A 22,187-nucleotide genomic window follows, 5' to 3' on the forward strand; every position below is an offset into this window, starting at 1 on the left:
GTGAAGGCCTGGACCTGGTGTGTTTACCGGCTCAGTGAAGGCCTGGACCTGGTGTGTTCACCGGCTCAGTGAAGGCCTGGACCTGGTGCTCCAACATGTCTGAAACGCTCCACCTTCATACAGCTGTGCACCAACCTGCCACCAGCCAGGTCACACGCCTCATAAAGAACACAACATCCTGAATTAAATGTCAAATCTTATCCGTCCAGGTTTGAGAGTCTGGAGCCGGAGATGAACAACCAGGCGTCCCGCGTTGCCGTGGTGAACCAGGTCGCCAGACAACTGATCCACAGCGGACATCCCAGTGAGAAGGAGATCAAGGCCCAGCAGGACAAGCTCAACACCAGGTAACGCACCTGGGATTAAACCAGCTCAGAAACTGGGATTATCGGGTTATTTATCCAGTTTCAAACCATATAACTGAGGTGATGCTCATATAAACTGGAATTATTGGGCCATTTTCAGAGTCTTGAGCCTGATAACTGAGGTTACATTCATATAAACTGTAATTATCTGGTCATTTACTTGGTCTTCAACCACATAACTGAGTTTATAGTCATATAAAATGGGATTATTGGGTCACACACCCAGCCTTAAACCAGGTAATTGAAATTATACGAGTATAAACTGGAAATATTGGGTCATTTTTCCAGTCTTTAGCCTGGCAACTGAGATTAAAACTGTATAAACTGGGACTATTGAGTCATTTACTCAGGTTTTAACCAAGTAACTGAGACTATGCTATCATAAACTGGGATTATAAGGTCGTTTATCCAGTTTCAAACCATATAACTGAGGTAATACTCATATAAATTGGAATTATTGGGCCATTTTCAGAGTCTTGAGCCTGATAACTGAGGTTACATTCATATAAACTGTAATTATCTGGTCATTTACTTGGTCTTAAACCACATAACTGAGTTTATAGTCATATAAAATGGGATTATTGGGTCACACACCCAGCCTTAAACCAGGTAATTGAAATTATACGAGTATAAACTGGAAATATTGGGTCATTTTTCCAGTCTTTAGCCTGGCAACTGAGATTAAAACTGTATAAACTGGGACTATTGGGCCATTTACTCAGGTTTTAACCAAGTAACTGAGACTATGCTATCATAAACTGGGATTATAAGGTCGTTTATCCAGTTTCAAACCATATAACTGAGGTAATACTCATATAAATTGGAATTATTGGGCCATTTTCAGAGTCTTGAGCCTGATAACTGAGGTTACATTCATATAAACTGTAATTATCTGGTCATTTGCTTGGTCTTCAACCACATAACTGAGTTTATAGTCATATAAAATGGGATTATTGTGTCATACACCCAGTCTTAAACCAGGTAATTGAAATTATACGAGTATAAACTGGAAATACTAGAATAGAATAGAATAAAAATAGAATAGAAGAAAACTTTATTGATCCCTTCGGTGTAAACCTCAGGAAATTGTTGAAATTGGATCATCAGTTGGATCATTTTTCCAGTCTTTAGCCTGGCAGCTGAGATTACACCTTTATAAACTGGGATTATCAAGTCTTTTTCCCAGTCTTTGACCACATAACTGAGAATATATCCATTTAAATCAAGATTATTGTGTTGGTTACCCATCTTTAACCAGGTCACTGAGGTTATGCTGATATTAACTGGGATTACTGAGGTGTTTACCCGGTCTGTACCCACATAACTGAGATTATACTTTTAGAAACAGAGATAATTGGTTCATTTACCCAGTCTTTACCCACTTAACTGAGATTATACTCATACAGACTGGGATTATTGGGTAGTTTACACAGTCTTTAGCCAGATAACTCAGATTATACTCTTAGAAACTGGGATTATCAGGTTGTTTACCAAGTGTTTAACCACAAAACTCAGATTATACTCTTAAGAACTGAGATTAAACCAAACATACTGTGTCTGATGTGTATTTAGACCTGATGGATATACACCAAAACTGGAAGAAGTTAAACTTGATTCAACACATAATTTATCAGCCCATGAAACTGTGACTAAGCTGATAATTTAACGGTAATTCGTCAGCTAATTAATTAGGATTTAGCAGCTAATCGAACCAGGACTGAAAGGAGAATCAATCAAGGAGTTAATCGAGCAACGAAACGGGGACAAACAAGTCAAAGTGAATTTTAAACAGACGTTTAAGCTTGTATTGAACTGTGATTATCGTGAGTAATTAAACCGATAACGAGGGTAAATAAACTGCATCTAACTCATGTTAACCACTGAGATTAAATAAATCCTACATAAACCTCGGCTGAAGACATAAACGTGTCTGAATGTGTGAGTAAAGACACCAGAACTAGAGAAGTGATCCGGCTGATGAAGGTGAAGCTAAACCCTGAGCAGGTGCTTCAGGTGAGATGTAAACAGGACTGGAGACGTATGAGGAGGTGCTGAAGGTGTCCTTCTGTCCAGGTGGAGTCAGTTCAGAGACCTGGTCGACCAGAAGAAGGACAGCCTGAGCTCGGCTCTGGGGGTCCAGAACTACCACCTGGAGTGCAACGAAACCAAGTCCTGGATCAAGGAGAAGACCAAGGTACTGGCAGAGGACGGATAAATTAAAAAACAACTAATTACAGACGAAGAACACTGGTTATATCCACTACTTGGTTTGTTTGATAAATGTTTGGGACTCTTCTCGATGACTCCTCTCCGTCCTCCTCCAGGTGATCGAGTCGACCCAGGAGCTGGGCAACGACCTGGCCGGCGTCATGGCCCTGCAGAGGAAGCTGACGGGGATGGAGCGCGACCTGGCCGCCATCGAGGACAAGCTGGGCGACCTGGGGAAGGAGGCGGACCGGCTGGCCTCCGAGCACCCGGAGCAGTCCGAGGCCATCAAAGGACGTCTGGCGGAGATCACCGGCGTCTGGGACGAGATGAAGGTACCTGAGCTTTAAAGTCAGATATGAGGAGGAGGAGGTCTCCAGAGAAGATGTGAACTGAACAACAAAACAGACTCAAACTTCAGCTGTAGGGGGGCTGACAGGCGCTGATTTAAAGAAGTTAACCCAGAATCTGTTTGATATAATAATAATTATTATTATTTGATAAAATGACCTAAAACTTCACAGATAGCATTTTAAATATTCATAGTTTAGGATGTTTCAGTAAACCAGAGATGGTCCAACAGAAGCCTGCTGATGGTTTTAGATGTCTTCAGCCCATATCCAGGTCTAGACATCGCTCATCATCCCCTCGGTTCTGTTCACAGGACACCATGAAGAACCGCGAGGAGTCTCTGGGCGAAGCCAGCAAGCTGCAGCAGTTCCTGCGTGAGCTGGACGACTTCCAGTCGTGGCTGTCGCGGACGCAGACGGCCATCGCCTCCGAGGACATGCCCAACACGCTGGCCGAGGCCGAGAAGCTGCTGGCCCAGCACGAGGGCATCAAGAACGAGATCCGCAACTACGAGGAGGACTACCAGAAGATGCGGGACATGGGCGAGATGGTGACGCAGGGCCAGACGGACGCCCAGTACATGTTCCTTCGGCAGCGGCTGCAGGCGCTCGACACCGGCTGGAACGAGCTGCACAAGATGTGGGAGAACCGGCAGAACCTGCTGTCGCAGTCCCACGCTTACCAGCTGTTCCTGAGGGACACCAAGCAGGCCGAGGCCTTCCTCAACAACCAGGTAGACACACCTGGGCTTCACTTACAGAGCCCATGTTCTGTGTTATGTGGCAGCTTTTTGTGTTAAAGGTTTGCAAACTTACAAACCACAGGAAGTAATTCTCACGTACAGAAACCATGGTTCCATACCTGCCTGAAACACCTCGTGTGAAGTCCAGGCGTCACTTATCGACATCATCACGTAGCACGTTTCCATAACAGCTGGTTAGACGTTGGTCAGACTGAGCAGCTGCCTCACAGTCCAACATTATGTCCTCACTACAGTAGCTCTGACATGTGGGGTTACCAGCCGACATCACCTGACTGTCATCGGGTGAATCGACCAATCAGAGCAAAGATTGTCAGAAGCGAGGCCTTAAAGAGACACGTAGAGTTTCAAGAGATGCAGTGTGAGGAAAGTAAAGTGATTAAAGCGTGTGAACATTGACTATTGAACCCCAGAAATACGACTATGAGGCTGTAAATGTGCAGAAGTTGAGCTCCTGATGTGGAGGAGAAGCTGGTCCATGACATCTGTCCGTTCAGAACCCTGACGCCGGAGGGCTTTAACGAACACAACCACGGCTCTTGTAGCGAGAGCAGGACGGATGTGATCACGTCTGAGAGCTCGAACAGAAGAGCTTCACAGATGATTATCATGTGATGGATGTTTCTCCTTCCTGCCTGTAAGGACGTCCTGCCTCGTGACCCGCTGAGACAAACAGGGTTCAGATGATGAGAACTGGAGGCTCTGCTCGGTCTGAACCCGTCAGATTAAAAGTCCACTGTGGGTGAAGGTCTGAGGAGGTCAGAGGCTGCCCTCAGGTGGTCGACGGGCTTCATTACACCCGTTAGAAATGACTTTAAACAGCAGAGGAAAGAAACCGAACGACTCAAATGCTGTGCTCGGATGTATAATATGGCAAATGTAAAAACTATGATGCATAGATTAGGATTAAAGCAGCATCTCTGAGTCCACAGCTCCACCAGACAGCGGCAGAAACTTCTCACATAGTTTAATTGTAATAAAATGATCTGATATTTTAGCAAAACCTAAAGATGACAGAACAACTGAAGGCAGATTTGTGTTTTTTTTCTTTTTCCTCTCTAGTTAATCATGTCTGGAGCCCTCAGATCAACCTGCTGTCTCTGGATATAAATGACGGCTTATATCATGTTATTTAAGTCTGTAATTCTTTAACTGCATTTTCCTCTTAGGGGCTTTATCTCAATTAGGATCTTTATTGCAGGGTTTCCACTTGTGATGGATCTTTTCACTTTGCTTTATTGTTTTATTTCCCTGAAGGATGTGATTTACTGATTTAAACCCACAGTTACACATTTCTGTCCACTTTTAGAAAACACAGACTAGTTCTGTTGACTGGCACTGACATGTCAGGAACTTTTAACTCGACACGTTGATCTCGTTGGGAACAGTTTGCTTATTTTCACCTCCAACATTAACATTAGCACAGCAACATGTTATTAGCTCCCTTTTAGCTCCATTTTTGGTCTCATCCACCTCCTGAGGGAAACATGTGGCTCTTTAGCTGCTAAATGCAAACACAGAATGTGATTTTCTGCTGAGAAAGTCACGTATATTAACTTTATAGAATGTTTTCTCTCTAAATAGCTGCCTGCTGTGGATAAATTGAACCAAAACTATGAGCCAAAACCAGCTAAAGCTATCAATAAAGCTACAGATTCAGCTAAAGTTTTGACATGTGTAGCTTAGAACAGTGTCTCTGATTATATTAAAGCCACACATACACCTAAAAAACAACAAACATGTTAAAGACTAGTTTAAAAATCCACTTTTTTACGCTGAACCTTTGTAACCAGAGCCCCCAGTGGTCAAACTGTGTCATTACACCCAACAGCCAGTAACATCACTCTGTGTTTGTGGTCCAGGAGTACGTCCTGGCCCACACCGAGATGCCCACCACTCTGGAGGGCGCCGAGGCCGCCATCAAGAAGCAGGAGGACTTCATGACCACAATGGACGCCAATGAGGAGAAGATCAGCGGCGTGGTCGACACCGGGCGCCGCCTGGTGGCCGACGGCAACATCAACGCCGAGCGCATCCAGGAGAAGGTGGACTCCATCGACCAAAGGTGACCCAGATACCTAAATGCCAAATTCATTTTTAATGTCAGGAAACTGATATTCTGCCGTATTTGTTGGTTATAAACATTTAAATATGGACTATCGGGGTAACTTACCCGTCTTTACCCATGTAACTGAGGATATATTCATATAAACTGGGATTATTGGGTCGTTTTCCCAGTTTTTGACCACATGACTGAGAATATACTCATTTAAATCAAGATTATTGTGTTGGTTACCCAGTCTTCAACCTGGTAACTGAGGATTATTGAGTTGTTTACCTGGTCTGTAACCACATAACTGAGATTATACTTTTATAAACAGAGATAACTGGTTCATTTACTCGTCCTTTGAGATTATACTCTAAAAACCTGAGATTATACTCACTTAAACTGATTTCCACCACATTTACTGGTTAAAATGTGACTGAGATGTGAAGGTGTTTTTGATTTCCTTCACTGATCGTGGCAGTAATTTAAAACAAGTCATCATGGGTGTTTTATTCATATTTTTTTCACTCTGATTGATGAAATAATTATTAAAACAGCTTTACAGGCCTGAGAGAAAACTAAACCAGTTATGAACTTGTCTTCCTCAGGCTTGAAGTACGACCATCTCCCAACAATAAATGTAAAACTGGATGTAAGTTCTGGGAAATAAACTCGTTGTTTTTTGTTTTACAGACACAAGAAGAACCGAGCAGCAGCCAGCGACCTGCTGACCAGGCTGAAGGACAACAGAGACCTGCAGAAGTTCCTGCAGGACTGCCAGGAGGTAAAACACCCAAACAGCTTCTGTTCTGACGGGCGTCCGCCTCGGTGGCTGTCGGTCGAGCTGATTCCCTGGTTGTGTGTCCTCAGCTGTCCCTGTGGATCAACGAGAAGATGCTGACGGCTCAGGACATGACGTACGACGAGGCCAGGAACCTCCACAGCAAGTGGCTCAAGCACCAGGCCTTCATGGCCGAGCTGCAGTCCAACAAGGAGTGGCTGGACAAGATCGACAAGGTAGGACGGGGGGTGGAGAAGCTCCTCTCTAAGGACTTCTGTTCATCTCAAGCTCCTGTAGCGTTAATGTGACTGTAGATGTTGAGCTGAAAGCGGCGTCCTGCAACCGAACATCTACCAGGAGAACGGATCGATGAGTTCAGAAACCTCTCACCTGTGCTGCTTCTTTTAATAGAGCACCTGAAGGCAGCACAACACTCTGACATGTTCAACCACACGGCAGCAGAGACGCTTCCCACAAACCAGACGGAGCTTCTACGTGTAGATGTCTGAGCTGAAAGGACGTTTAAATCACAGAGATGTTGTTCTTCAGTAGAGCAACAACAACAAAAACAGGATGTTAGCATTAATTCTAGAAACGTCAGTGAACACAGAAAGAGTTTCTCTCAGATTTAACTCCTTCATGTTCACCTGGAATGAGCTTCATTTATCAGATAACTAGTCTGAGCTGCTGGTTATCAACAAGTCCTGAAAGATCACAAATGCAAAAACAAAACACACAAAATAAAGAAAACGCAACAAAAAACAAACAAAACCTTAAATAACGTCTGAACAGGATGAAGCTTGACTGAACTCCTGCCTGTTATATACCCGTACATCTCATATCTTACACCTTTATATCTCCTTAGGAACCCCAAGAACACCTTCTCCTCTGGGTTTTATATGTCAGACTGTCCCATACGTTTAACCCACAGACTGACAGACCTCTACTCTTCATGGTGTTACGAGCAAACAGCTTTTTAATATTTTATTTTTCTCCTAGTTCATAGTTTCCAGTGTTGCTTTTGAACTAAATCAGGTGTTTGTTTGCTCCTTACATCCCACATCAGGAACCAGCCTGGTAGCTGTCCTGGGTTTTATCTTCACTGCGTATGATGTCGTATTATATGTGTAACTACACTCAGGTCTAGTCCTGGTAGAAACGGTTGAATTCAGTCCCTGATCTCGAGCTGCTGGTAGAAGCTGAGCCCTGGGTGTTGTCTTCCAGGACAGCCAGGCGCTGATGGCAGAGAAACCCGAGACGGAGGCGATGGTGAAGGAGAAGCTGGCGTCGCTGAAGACGATGTGGCAGGACCTGGAGTCCACCACCCAGACCAAAGCCAAGTGTCTGTTCGACGCCAACAAGGCCGAGCTGTTCACGCAGAGCTGCGCCGACCTGGACAAGTGGCTGGGCAACCTGGACGGGCAGCTGCAGTCCGACGACTACGGCAAAGACCTCACCTCGGTCAACATCCTGCTCAAGAAGCAGCAGGTAGGAAGCGTGTGTTACTGGGTTCCTGTAAAGCCTCTCGGTATGACGGCAGAGTTTCACAGCGGAGCTGCTCGACAGAAGGGGAACCAGCACTTCTTCTTTATTTATACTGTGACGGTTTGAAGAAGTGCTTTTTAAGGATCGTTTACTGACAGATTTCTAACTTTTTAAGCTTTCGATCCCTCAAACAGTAGAGCAGCTCACATTAGAGGAGTTTCAGGTGGTTTCTTCCATTAAAAACTGAATTAAATACCAGAGACATGTGGTTCAGATGTTGGTCCTGCACCATCAGCAGGTCAGCCGGTTTGGTTTGTGGCCAAAATCCTGCAAAACTAACGTCACCCGGCTGTAGTTTATGTTCAGTTGGTGGTCTGACTCAGCGGATGTAGACTTTGGGTCATATTTTTACTCACTGTTGGCGTCGTTCTCTGCAATAAAAAACCCTACAAGTCTACAGAAGCAGCAGCACCGTGACTAGAAGCAGAGAAACGCTGTATGTGCATAATGTAGTGACGTGTATCGTAAAAAACAACGAGCAAAATTAGCATTTCTTTCATTATTTATATTGAAAAAATGGTAAACTTTAGACTTAACATGTGCAACGTTTTCCTACAAGTGTTCTCAACAATAGGAACAAAAACTGAGTCTGAAACTATAAATATTTGACTATTAACGTTTTAATTAGTTTCCGTCCTCACCTGCTCTGTGTGAAGAAATAAAGCAGCTCAGCCACAAAGTCCCAGATTTTTAGTTGTGTGACTGTCGGTCACAGACAAGCCGCTGAAAACTTCACAGTTTCACTGAGAAGTGCAGAATTTTTTGTTTTTTACAGAATCCAGTTACAACAAACAGGTTTTAAACGAGACGCGTAGAATTCAAGCGAACTGGGTTAATTTTTCAATCAGATGATGCATTCAGGGACCGTCGGAAAATTTAAAGTCCAAGGATTCTTTCTGTTTTTACAGTTTCTTGATGATAAATGGTGTAAATGTGATGATTTTTTAGATAACATACCTTTCAAACATACAGCTGCATGTATAAAATAAACAATATTTAACCTGCAAAACATTTTAGGAGAACTTTTCACCTGTAAAATGTTGCGTTCGCCTGAAAGCAGCAGCAAAATCTGACATTTTCTACAGTTTCAGCAGCAGAGATGCCTTCTCTGTGTATATGTTTATGGCTAAAGCAGATAGAAACAACAGACATGTCCTTCTGGAGCGTGCAGAGCAGTAATTAAAACAGGATTTTAACTTTAACTTTAAGGAAAATTGTAATAAAAAGCCTCCAAAGCATCACCATGTTGGAGGCTTTGTTCTAGAGTTCATCCACCTCTGATGAGCTTCAGGTAACCGCTCTGAGCTGCTGATGGTGATTTAATTTCATCTCCATACGTAGCAGAAGTTGAATTCATTGATCTGATTTCGCTGCAGTTTAAAAGAATCTGTGTTAATTCGAAGCTCTTAAACTCGTGGAGGAAATCAGCAGCTTCCCCGTTTCCACGCTTCCAGATCAGAAGCAGCCTTTTACGTAATCCGTCCACCGGCGCTCGCTCTCACTCCTCCGTTACGTAATCGCTCATCTGAAGTGTTACGAGCCCACACGGAGCCCGACCAGGGTCCGGGTTGGTGTCTCTGTGAGGACCGGGCCGGGTCTTGGGTTCTGACTGTGGTGATGTTGAAGCTTCAGGTTCAGATTCAGGTGGATGGTGACGCTGGAGGTTCAGACAGGAGGTGTGAGGAGGCGTTAAGACCAGCAGGGTCCTCACAGAGATAGGAGAAGATGGTGTGTTTTAACAGAGACAGCGCTGCAGCCATTTGAAGGATGGTGTGTGTGTGTGTGTGTGTGTGTGTGTGTGTGTGTGTGTGTGTGTGTGTGTGTGTGTGTGTGTGTNGCTGCAGCCATTTGAAGGATGGTGTGTGTGTGTGTGTGTGTGTGTGTGTGTGTGTGTGTGTGTGTGTGTGTGTGTGTGTGTGTGTGTGTGTGTGTCTGTGTGTGTGTGTCTGTGTGTGTCTGTGTGTGTCTGTGTGTGTGTGTGTAGGTGTGTGTGTGTTGGCTGCAGATCATTAGCGACTGTTTGATCTGTTAAACAGAACCAGATCCTCTCCTCCTCCTCTTCCTCCTCCTCTTCCTCCTCCTCGTCCTCCTCGGCTCGTATTTTTAGATTCCTGTTACCTGTTTACTGCTGGTGCTGTTGTTGTTTACTCGCAGACTGTTTACTCACCTGTCTGACTTGATTTCTAACGTTTATTCGGGACTCTTGATTCTCTTTCTGGAGGTCGGCTGAGGAGGCGACGAGGCCTCTGAGGGACGTTGATTTATTTTTGGAAAAGCTTTTCTAGTTGATTTTTTTATTTTTTTTAATCACATCTTTGTGCTTTTATTCTGCTTTTTCTGGGAAATGAGGACCACGTACGACTCCTCTGTTTTTTGCATTTTTAATTTAAATATGTTTTTAAATATATATTTTCAAAATTACTATTTTAAGATTATTTACAATTTTTATTTTTCTGATTTGTGTTTTTTGCAAATATTTTTTTTTCATTTGTAATTTATTTTATTATTCCTATTTTAGATTTAATTTTTCCCCAAAAGGTAACGGCCCGGGAAAAAATGTTTTTTTTAAGTTATTTTACTTTTTTTATTTTATTAAATTTAATTTTTAATTTCATAGATTTTATTAATCTAGTTTATTTTTTTGTTTAGTTTTTCCCCCCAAATGTTTGACTCTTCTGTCAGCTTAATTATTATTTTCTTAATTTTTTATTTTTCTAGTTTAATTTAATTTTGATAAATTAAATCATCTGAATTTGAATTTTAAATTTTCTAGACGCTTGGACTGTTTTTCTTTTCTATTCAAGCACAACTCTTTGTATATTTAGAATTAAGATTCATTTAATTTATGTTCTTTATTCATTTATGTTGTTCTTTTAAATATTTTTACATTTTTCGTCCATCCGTGGACATTTTGCTCCACATTAAGGCATTTTTAAGGTATATTTTATTTTATTTTAAATCTTGATTTGATGTCACTCTTTACTCACATTTCTTTAACAAACAAACAAACAAATACAAACAAAAATGTATTTAAAATTCCAAATATTGATATAAAACAGGAGGAAACTTGAGTGTAAATTCCAAAACTGAATAATTTGAGTTTCTTAAACTAGATTCCAGCTGCAGAGGACGGAGACGTTGAATCTTAGAGGTTTTCATTTTACTCTGAAGTCAGATTTCATGTTTGTTGTTGGAATTCCCTTTTTTTTTTTTTCCCCAAAATATCTTGTATTTGCTCTATTTTTTTTATTTAGTCGTGGAGATTTTTAGTTTTTATTTTGTATGAGTTCTCTTTAATCACTGCTCCACCTGTGACCCGTCCGTCAGATCCTGGAGAGCCAGGTGGAGGTGCGTCAGAAGGAGGTGGAGGAGCTCCGGAGCCAGTCCCAGGCCCTCAGCCAGGAGGGGAAGGGCTCCGAGGAGGTGGACGGGCAGCGCATCAGCGTGGAGAAGAAGTTCCAGTCGCTGCAGGACCCGCTGAAGAAGAGGCGGGACAACCTGATGGCGTCCCGCGAGATCCACCAGTTCAACCGCGACGTGGAGGACGAGATCGTGAGTCAGAAATAACTTTGATTTATCAGAAACTGAAAGAGGAACCGACGGTAGAACCAAGCAGCAGTTCACGTGTGAACAATCTGACAGTGAACACATGACAAATATCTAAAGTTGTAGGAGAACGAATAAATACTGCAGCATGTCGGTAAATGAACCGACCGGCAGCATCTGGAGCAACAGCAGCAGCATTTAAACCAGTTTTTATTTATTTGCACTCAAAGTTGTTCACCGCAGATAACACAGTTGAACCTTCATGTCAGTTTCAACACGCAGCGGTGATTTGTTAGTGTGTAAATGACCACAAAATGGGATTAATTAAAGTAAATGTGGTAGAAAAGCAGTGATATATAAGAACAATACATCACTAAAAGATAAATAAGCTGAAATAAGGCTGGGATGTAAAAGTAAGAAGTGATTCTGAGGCTGTAAAGTGATGTAAGAGTCCCATCACTGGGAGTGTTAGCGGCTGTAACGCTGATAACTGAACGCTGTAACGTGTTTGTGCAGCTGTGGGTGGAGGAGAGGATGCCCATCGCCACGTCCACCGACCACGGACACAACCTGCAGACGGTCCAGCTGCTCATCAAGAAGAACCAGGTACGCAGCCGTCCATCTCTGAAGGACACGTTCATGGGGTTAGAACTTCTGCTGTCATGTTAAAAACAGAGTTAAAAATAAACAGTGGAAGGAAGGAAAGCAGGTTTTAGAGAGCAGATAGTTTCAGGCTCCTCCAGGATAAGATGTGTTCTCATCCCCGTCCTGCTTCACACAGCTGAGATCAGATCAGACTCAGAGGAAGTCGTCCATGCATGTTATAATAAAACACTTTCCTCTGTTATCAGACGTACAACAAGAGGAGCGGCTGTGGCTTTAATCTACATCATGTTATTATGATTATTGTCTAAATCCGGCTGTGTGGTACCCGGCCCTCCTCAGACCCTGCAGAAGGAGATCCAGGGCCACCAGCCTCGCTTCGACGACATCTTCGAGCGCAGCCAGCACGTGCTGAGGGAGGACAGCCCGACGGCCGAGCTGATCCGCCAGCGGCTCGCCGAGCTGCAGGCGCTGTGGGACCAGATCAGGAAGGAGACGGAGAAGCGCCACACCCGGCTCAGCGAGGCCCACGAGGCCCAGCAGTACTACTTCGACGCCGCCGAGGCCGAGGCCTGGATGAGCGAGCAGGAGCTGTACATGATGTCGGAGGAGAAGGCCAAGGTGAGCGGAGGAGGCGGAGTCACGGCTTTCCTCCTCCTGTGGTTTGGGTTCTGGTGGTGGTGGGGCTGGTTTAGAACTCGGGCTGTCGACTGGTTTTGAGTTTGAGCCTCGAGACAAACAGAAATTATCTTTAAAACTGACCCAGCTTCAGAACAACAGATTCTGAGTTTATTTGTTCGTTATTTGGGCCCAAGTTCTCTGTTCACTGATCATTCTAAGTGTCTGTATTGGACCCTTCAGGAAGCAAATGTGTTGGTAGATTAATACAAAATCAGCTTTACACCTATAATACCAACACTTAGACCCAAAGACCACCAGTGTCTGTCTCCTACCAGAGAGTCCACGTCAACATTTAGTGAACAGATCAAAATACTTTTACCTTTTTCTTGCCACAAATGAAATTCTGCTGACGTTGGTGGAAAGTCGACCAAAGGCTCTATTTTTAGTAGGAAACATGGATACATCCATTTATATCATTTACAAGAACTTCCTGGATCCCCAAGGCTACTTTAATTTGAAAATCTTGCACTTTCTTCCATTTCCAAGCACCAGTATGTAATAATTGGGCCTCTGCTGGAGTCATTTAATCGGCTGTAAACTATTCTGTCTGTGTCCTCACTGAACCTAAAGACTGAAGGAGGTAAACTTCTGGAGATATTAAACCCTGAAAATGACTTTCCAGGTAAATGAAGAGTAAAAATATAAAAATGTGCAAGTCTGAAAACATGAAATTCTCAAAACAGAACTTAGTTTTGGATCCCAGATATCGTTATCATTATTTCCACTTTTATTTTGTTAATCTTTAATTGATTTATTTTGGTAACTTGGCGTTCTCACTGCGCCGTGGCTGCAGGTGAGTTGATGACACAGTCGGCATGAATGTCTAGTTTCTGTTTTGTTGACGAACAATCAGAAACATTTCATCTCGTCTTAAAAGTTTTTAGTTTGAGTTTATGTCGTGAAAAAAGCTCGTCGGTGACTTTTTCCCTCATAATTGGCTGAATGAACTCTGCAGGTAAATAAAGGTGTCCAACCATGTTAACAGATTACCTTTAGAGACTCTTTGAACCGTCTGCCTGAAACCAAGCTGGTGGTTTCCTTTAGTTTCTCTATGACTCCACCCGTTGTGCAGCTTTGACAGCACAGTCGGTGTTTCTGCCCTCCGGCTCCAGAACTTCCTTTTTCTTTGTTTAGTTTTAGTTCACCTGCCAGTTCCTCAGTTTGCTGCTTCTCTGTTTCTGCTGGTCGGTATCCAGTCGATGCTCTTAAACACTCTGACATGGACTCACCGTACTGTCGCTTTTAATCCGACCTGAGAGGTTTGGGACTTCTGTTGGTTGTTTTAAATTTAAATCTGCTGCCGTGATGTTTGATTAGAAGCTGATTATTAAGCTTGTAGAGGAGATTTATTGTTTTTAATTTAGAAAACTTTTCAGTTCTTCCCTCTTTCCCAGACTCTCTCTCTTTACTTTCACTTTTCTGTCCCGGCTCCTCTCCGGTTCGTCCGTCTGTGCTCTGGAGTCTTTAAATTAGTTCGTCTGTCAGCTCGTTAACAGACGTGTTGACTCTCAGGATAAACGTTCGTCTGTGTCTCCGTCAGGACGAGCAGAGTTCGGTGGCCATGCTGAAGAAGCACCAGATCCTGGAGCAGGCGGTGGAGGATTACGCCGACACCGTCCACCAGCTGTCCAGCACCAGCCGGGGCCTGGTGGCCGCCGGACACCCGGACAGGTGAGGCGGGTCGGGGGGTTCTGGTTCAGGACTAGTGGGCTGCCAGGAGACAGAGATACAGGAAAGATTAGGGATCAACGATCAGGATCGTTTTAAAGCTGATTGGTATCGGCATTAGCCCGATGTTTTGTTTAGCTGTTGTAAAGGGTTAGCAGGACGTTAGGGATGCTAATTTTGTTTAAATCAATTATCAACCAATATTCTGTAACACAAATCAAGCGTGCTGGACGTTTGTCTGGTCCTGATGTTGCTGTTTCAGTCAGTAGTTGATCCCAGCTCGTCTTAAACACCTAAAATCTGTTCGGAGGTCTTTAAGTATCACGTAGGTCTTTGTCATGGTGCCCCTTTGCTAGCTAAACCCCCATCGTGCTGCCGTTAGTCTGAATGACGCCTCCTCTGGTCGCTACAGTGTTTAACGGTAGGAGGCGCCACCTGGTGGAACAACCAGGTACTACAGCTGGTCTACAATACGTTTTCTGACATGAATACAGGTTGTTGCCTTCTTTTGGAGCTTGTGGAGGTACAGGACGTCGTAGCCTTTAGCACCACAGTTCAGACGCTGCAGCTTTACTACAAGGTTCCTGAATTAAAGAACAGCTTGGATGCAGAGATGCATTTTTGATATTTAGTTTACTAACTTTAAGTGTCTCAGAATATGGTATCAGAGTGGGATTAGATACTAACTGACTCTAATCAGACCGGGGGGATAGAAACCTGATCAGGCCTTCCCTCGTATTGATCAGTAACTCCTGATGTTCCGTCCTCGTCCTGCAGCGAGCGCATCGGGATGCGTCAGTCTCAGGTGGATAAGCTCTACGCCGGCCTGAAGGACTTGTCGGAGGAGCGTCGGGGAAAGCTGGACGAGCGTTTCCGTCTCTTCCAGCTCAACCGGGAGGTGGACGACCTGGAGCAGTGGATCGCCGAGAGGGAGGTGGTGGCCGGATCCCACGAGCTGGGCCAGGACTACGAGCACGTCACCGTCAGTACAGCACACTGGTTTCATTATTGTCACACTAGCATAGAATGCAACACAACAGTAGTCTGTCAAGTCTGTGGTGCTGAATGTCAGAACAGTTTTAGCTCCTCGGTCATGTTAAGAAGCACCAGGAGGTCGCGGCTACAGCTCACATGTTAAGCTAGTGGCTCCTTAACAACAAAAACACGGACTCTACAACACAAACAGGACTCTGAAAAGTATTAGCAACGTCCAAACTACAAAAATGTCAAATTAGATGTTTGTAAGTTTTGCTTTTTCAGATTTTAGAGAAAGATCTTCCCATCCTACTCTGTATTTTTTAACTGTAAAACCTCATTGCTTTATTGATCAACCTGAATTTCAGCGCACTTATTGGCTTCCATTAGCTTCTGTTAGCACCTGCTAGCTCCTGATGGATCTTCTGCAGTCGTTTTAGCCTCAGGTAGCACCTGGTGGCTTGTGTTAGCTCCTATTAACTACAGTTAGCACCTGTTAGCTCCCGATTGCTAATATGACCTCTTGTTCTTGTTAGCTACAGATAGCTCCTTTTAGCCCTTATCAGCTCCTGTTAACTAAAGAAACCTCTCCTTAACTCGAGTTAGCTCATTTGAGTTTTAGCGAGTTTCTGCTAGCCTCTAATGATGCTAGTTAGGTCCTTCTAAAGCGTCTTCTAAACTTTAGCAACAATGGACCAAAGAATCTCTGGTCCCGTTGTTACAGACCTCCAATGTTTTTGTTTTTTAAAATTGTTTTATTAATTAATCCACGTTTGGTCAGTAATAATGTTCTTTATGCCGTCTGCTGTCTGTTGATACCTTTCATAATAAAACCCATGAAGCAGATATTAACTGTCACAACAAGTCTCACATGAGCTGATAATGATCAATAAAGTCATCTTCTGTTGTCTGAAGACTCCTGCAACTCACCACGTATCTTTATTGTCTCCTTCAGATGCTGCAGGAGCGCTTCAGAGAATTCGCCCGCGACACCGGCAACATCGGCCAGGAGCGCGTGGACGCCGTCAACCGGCTGGCGGACGACCTGATCAACGCGGGCCACGGCGACGCCGCCACCATCGCCGAGTGGAAGGACGGCCTGAACGAGGCCTGGGCCGACCTGCTGGAGCTCATCGACACCCGGACGCAGATCCTCGCCGCCTCCTACGAGCTCCACAAGTTCTACCACGACGCCAAGGAGATCCTCAACCGCATCCTGGACAAGCACAAGAAGCTCCCGGAGGAGCTGGGCCGCGACCAGAACACGGTGGAGACGCTGCAGAGGATGCACACCACCTTCGAACACGACATCCAGGCTCTGGGGACACAGGTACAGTCTGCTGAGGCCGCTCTGTGACTCTTTGTGGTTGTTTTGAATCTGTTTGTGGTCATTTGTGTCCCTTTTTTTGTTTTTTTGTGTCTCTTTTAGGTCATTTTTCATCTTGTATGATATTTTTGTGTCTCGTTCTCATTTGTTTGAGGTCGTTTTGCTTCTCCATCATCATTTTGTGATCGTTCTGCATGTGTTGCTCACTGGTTTCCGTCTCCTTCAGGTCATTTGACATCCTTTTATGATTGTTGTGTCTTTTTGGGACTGTTTTATATCTGTTTGTGGTCTTTTTCTGTCCCTTCTTTTATCTTTTTGTGTCTCACTGTGGTCATGTTTCTTCTCTCTGTGGTCGTTTTAATCCCTTCGTGGCTGTTTTGCATCTCTTTGTGCTAACTCTGAGTCTCTTTTTGGACGTTCTGTGTGTTTTCGTGGTCTTGAATCCCGTCTTACACCCACCTGAACTCTTTCCCGCTGCTCCTCCTGCAGGTGCGGCAGCTTCAGGAGGACGCCGTCCGCCTGCAGTCGGCGTACGCCGGAGACAAAGCCGACGACATCCAGAAAAGAGAAGGAGAGGTGAGTCGAAGTGAAACATGAAGCGCATCAGGACTGGGCTCAGTTCACGTCCAATTCAACCCCCACGTGTCCCTCACAGCAGAAAGCCTCCGTCTCTGGCTGATTGGATTTAAACTGAACTGGACGCAGCACTGATGTCAGTGTGGTCCCTGTGAAAGGCCTTCTGCCTCCTGCATGATGCTGCACTGCTGCTGCACTAACACCGCTCCGTCCCTCTGCACCCACAGGAAAACACAAAGCAATACAGAGGAGCGCCTGGAGTAAAGAGAATAACAAACCTCTGCTCTGTCTGAAGGCTTTTACACGAGCTAAACAGTCAGGTTTGATTATCTAGAGTACGTAGTGGTGCCGTAAATATTAATTAAACTGGTACAGGGCATGGTCAAAATACTGGAAACACCACGATCAGGCCTCTCCACAGCCAGTAGCAGAACTCCTCATGAGGTTTACGTGTCAATCTTCAGAACCAACGAGGTTTATAATCTACTGACTGTTTCACTGCCCGTTGGTTTAAGGTGCACCTTTCAGCATCATCATCTTCCTCACAGCACCTGGAAGGAAATGATTTTATCTGATGACAGATTTTATTCCATGAAGGTGTGTTGATGTGGGACAGCGAGCAGGTTGAGTCCAGTTAAAGATAAAACGTTCAGTGAACTTCACAGAATAACGGGTACGAAGCAGAGCAGCCTCTTCTACGGTAGGTGATCATGTGATCTTCACCGATCTGAAAGTTCACGCCGCGTTCTGTCTGAAGGCGCCTGATCAGAACCGATGGTCCGGTCGCGTCCTCGTGCGTTTTCCTTCTGCTGCTCCAGGTTTTAAACTCGAGTCTAAAGGAAACTTAATTAAGTTTGTAGGAACTAAAAAATCCTTTTAATCTCCGTCTTCCACAGAGAATGTTATTAGCTTAGCTTCGCTTAGCTTAGCATGAAGACAGGTAGCCTTTCATTTAAACTGTTATTCAGGTGAGTCAGGTACAAATGAAAAGCTGTCAACAGGAGACTCTGCCGGTTGATTATTTGCAATAAGACGGTGATTTTTAATGTTTTATATTTAAATTTGCAAACGAGCTAATATACTTTTAAATTTATAGTGCAGACAGTTTGTAGACCAGAAATCTGAACACTGGATAAAATTCTCTGAACTCGATTTGCTGCAGCTCAGACCAAACATCCGTCTTCATTCCCTCCATCTTTATTCACAAATCCGCCGACGACAGTTTCCATGGAGACGATTCCACAGACTCATCAGAAAACCCAAAGTTCTGGTGGGGTTCTGGTGGGGTTCTCAGACCGTTGTGTCTCCTGACGATGCCCAGAGTGTTGACATTGAGTGTTTTTGATGGCGCTGTGTTTTGACCATTCCCTGTATGTCCATTTCCCTGCATATGCTCCCTGTGCGCCCAGAAGAGAAAGGGAGAGGTGAGCCTCCGTTTACCAGAAACATCGGCTTTGCATCAGCGTTCATTTTGGCTGCAGTTTTAGACTTTCTGTTAATCCTCCGACTAAAATGTTGAGACGTCTTAGAGACATTTTAGTCCCTGTCATGCGGCTTAGTTCTGGCCTAGCGTTAGCCGCAGACCCGGTGGTTTGCAAACACTCGTACGGTTTGTTTTCCGTCTGTCTCAGACCCGTGTGAGGGTGGATTTAAACTCTGATTGACGAGTCGCAATAAGCTGTAAGCTCCACCCGTCTGGGCCACTGGGAAGGTTAAAACAAACGCTGCGAGCAGTTTGCAAACACAGTTTGGGTCTGAGGACGAAGAGCTGAGGATTCTGACCTCTAGCGTCGCTTCTCTCAAACTAGTTTAAGATGCATCTCTAGTATCCGTAGCTGCACACGGTAGCTGCTTGTTAGCTCGCAAAGCGCCGCCGCTTGCAGTCGTCTGCAGCCATCAAGTGTGTGACGACAAGACGCTGTGACTGAACATAGCTTTTAAATCAGACACTGAGCTGGTAGAACGTAGCTCTGCTTGCTAACAGATTAACACGCTGCTCTGTGCTACAGTTAGCATTAGCGTTAACCCTCTGTACCCCGGGTGCTTTTAGTCCATCTTTACTCACTGTGGCTCATTTTTAACTGCAACATAAAGTCCAACAGCCAGGACTAGAAGGAGAGAGGATCAGACATGTCTTCTGCCCAGTATAGCAAAGTTATAATGACAGAAATCACTAAAAAAACAAATGTTAAATTTTTTCCATGTTTTTATTTTACAAAAAAACAAAACACCATGTACAACATTTTCCTCCAGGTCTTACCAACAATGGATAAAATAGGGACTCTACATAATTTAGATATTTCCCTACTTAGATTTAGTTAAATTTGTTTTTATCCTTGTTTCCTCTCAGCTCTGTGGAAACACTGCCTGCAGTTCAGCCTAAATAAAATAAAAACTCTCAGAATTTTTTCCACCAGACTGTCGGCTGCAGCCGGGTCACGAGTGGCTTCGTGTTTCCACCGAGTTCTGCAAAATATTTAGTTTTTTACAGAATTTGATTGCTGCCAAAGCTTCATTTAGGAGAATTTTTTAAATTGTTTTTTAGCTTTGATTTGGTTCATTTTTCTATTGGAACACCACAAAGTTAGAAATCCAGTCATTCTTTTTTATTTATTTATTTTATTTTAACAGTTCCTTGTTCTGTGGTTCTGATAAATATAATTATTAATTATTATAAAACATGACACACTTTTCAAAGGCACAGTGGGGGTTTTGGGGTTTTGGGGTTCAGAGGGTTAAAACATTTTGCACAAAACCTGCAAAAAAAGAAAAAAAAAGTGCTTGTATTTAAAACCTTGTAATAAGCTCAGGAGGTGAGTTACTGTCACATGCAAACATAGTCAGGATGAAACATGGAGGCCGTGAGGATAAAGTCCCGCGTCAGGATGCGTTTCCTCCACGTTACGACTCCTCATGTTGCATCCGGCCGTCCTGCTCGCTGACCTGCTGCCAGCAGGTGTGTCTGGAGCTTCTGCAGTCTGCACGGTGAATGCGTTGTCCTTTTTATTTGCTTGCGTCCCATTTGTTTCCCTCCCCGGGCTGCGATGCTCCCCGACAGAACCGCTGGAGGACCAGACCCAGTCCGGTGGACACGTCCTCCATGAGTTCACACGCTGAGATCAGACACGCAGCAGCAGAATGAACGAAGGTTGCAGCTCTGAGCCCAGGTTCTGGTCCCTCTGGTCTGAACCCCGCTGTGTTTCGTCTTCAGGTTCTGGAGGCCTGGAAGAACCTGCTGGAGGCGGTGGAGGGCCGCCGGGTGAAGCTGGTGGACACCGGAGACAAGTTCCGCTTCTTCAGCATGGTGCGGGACCTGATGCTGTGGATGGAGGACGTGATCCGCCTGATCGAGGCCCAGGAGAAGCCCAGGTAGGAGGGCCCGCCGCGTTTCAGCCCGTTTCATCAGCTCGGTCCGGATGAGTCGGCGTTTAGTCGCGCTCTGGTGTCAGCGTTCAGTCAGACGAGTCCTTCAAAGTGTTCTGACGTCACAGAGCAAATCTAGAGCAGAAGCCTCCTGAATGAAAGCTCGTTTTAATTAGTCTGCTCGTTTATTTGTCTGTAAAACGACATAAAGCAGAGAAACGTGGCCTGAATACAACACTTCAGTTTATAAACCGATACGACGCAGACAAACCTCAGTCAGCCTCACTGAGTCGTCTCATCTGGAGCTGCTGTTTGCTCCTTTCACATTTTTATTCACTCATTTGTCACCGCAACATAAAGTCCTGCATCTGTTTGGAAACAGAACAACCAGGACCAGAAGCAGAGAGAAAGTCTTCAGTCAGAATGCCATAAATCATTCAAAAGAAAAGAAACGGGATCATTTATTTAGTTGTTTTATAAAAGGAGGGGGAACAGTGAAACCAAGCTGACTCCTCATGTAGATGTTTCATTAGTTTAATCTCTGCATTTAGTCATGAGACTGCTGGTTGGAGTAACTCGTAGCCACATGTTTAGTTTTGAACAAACCAGGGATTATTCTGGCAGCTGTTTTCATACGAGCTTCAGTTTCTGTTTAATATCAGTTTGTTTTTTTATCGTGCAGCTTTTTCCAACTTCTTGCAGAATCTAAAGGAGCAAATCCTCCATAAAAATGAACAAAAATCCAACTGAATCTGGTCAAAGTGACACGAAACACTGTGAAGTGTAGACTCTGTGATGCTCAGGCTGCGGACTCTCTGCTCTGTCATGTAGATTTCTGCTCATTTTACATCCTTTTTATCGTTGATTGAAACAGCACCACAGTAAACGAGCTGCTTCTCCTTCTTGCTGCTGATTGGCTGTGTGTGTTGTTTATTTTTAGGGACGTGTCCTCGGTGGAGCTGCTGATGAACAACCATCAGGGCATCAAGGCCGAGATCGACGCCCGCAACGACAGCTTCACCGCCTGCATCGAGCTGGGCAAGGCCCTGCTGGCCCGCAAGCACTACGCTTCAGAGGAGGTGGTGATTTACTTCTTCATTTTATTTATTTAGACTGTTTTAAGTCCAGGAGCTTTAATCTGTTCATTCACAGCTGGACCTCCTGTCTGGAGAAGATCTTTCTGCACCTTTCATCCTAATCGTAGCTTCTAGTTTTAATCTCCAGACAGTTTCTGTTCCCGTCACGTTTTAACCCACTGTGGGCTCATTTGTCACTGCAGCATGAAGTCCTGCCGCTCTATGGAAACAGAACAACCAGGACTAGAAGGAGAGAGAACTTTAAACGTCCTCTGTGCTTTATAACATTCATTCTGTGGTTGGTTTCCTGCTCAGATG

At 44.4% G+C, this 22,187-nt stretch overlaps 1 protein-coding gene across 4 annotated transcripts in view; it reads left to right on the top strand.

The window, feature by feature from the left end:
* The window catches only part of LOC103368686 (spectrin beta chain, non-erythrocytic 1), a 146,335-nt gene that overhangs the window by 107,357 nt on the left and 16,791 nt on the right, over nt 1-22,187 (top strand). For all 4 annotated transcript variants that reach the window (XR_520796.1, XM_008297127.1, XM_008297126.1 and 1 more), the window contains 17 exons: nt 210-347; nt 2,439-2,559; nt 2,690-2,905; nt 3,235-3,654; nt 5,544-5,746; nt 6,422-6,512; nt 6,599-6,745; nt 7,734-7,997; nt 11,382-11,606; nt 12,117-12,206; nt 12,546-12,824; nt 14,425-14,555; nt 15,330-15,534; nt 16,483-16,857; nt 17,344-17,430; nt 20,642-20,799; nt 21,734-21,872. Coding sequence is in view for 3 of the 4 variants with exons in the window: in XM_008297127.1 (XP_008295349.1) it covers nt 210-347; nt 2,439-2,559; nt 2,690-2,905; nt 3,235-3,654; nt 5,544-5,746; nt 6,422-6,512; nt 6,599-6,745; nt 7,734-7,997; nt 11,382-11,606; nt 12,117-12,206; nt 12,546-12,824; nt 14,425-14,555; nt 15,330-15,534; nt 16,483-16,857; nt 17,344-17,430; nt 20,642-20,799; nt 21,734-21,872 (3,289 nt within the window). In the remaining variant the exon portion in view is untranslated. The remainder of the gene's footprint in view (nt 1-209; nt 348-2,438; nt 2,560-2,689; nt 2,906-3,234; nt 3,655-5,543; nt 5,747-6,421; nt 6,513-6,598; nt 6,746-7,733; nt 7,998-11,381; nt 11,607-12,116; nt 12,207-12,545; nt 12,825-14,424; nt 14,556-15,329; nt 15,535-16,482; nt 16,858-17,343; nt 17,431-20,641; nt 20,800-21,733; nt 21,873-22,187) is intronic.

The sequence above is a fragment of the Stegastes partitus genome, unplaced genomic scaffold (assembly GCF_000690725.1).
Source record: "Stegastes partitus isolate 25-593 unplaced genomic scaffold, Stegastes_partitus-1.0.2 Scaffold1192, whole genome shotgun sequence".
Lineage (NCBI taxonomy): Eukaryota > Metazoa > Chordata > Actinopteri > Pomacentridae > Stegastes > Stegastes partitus.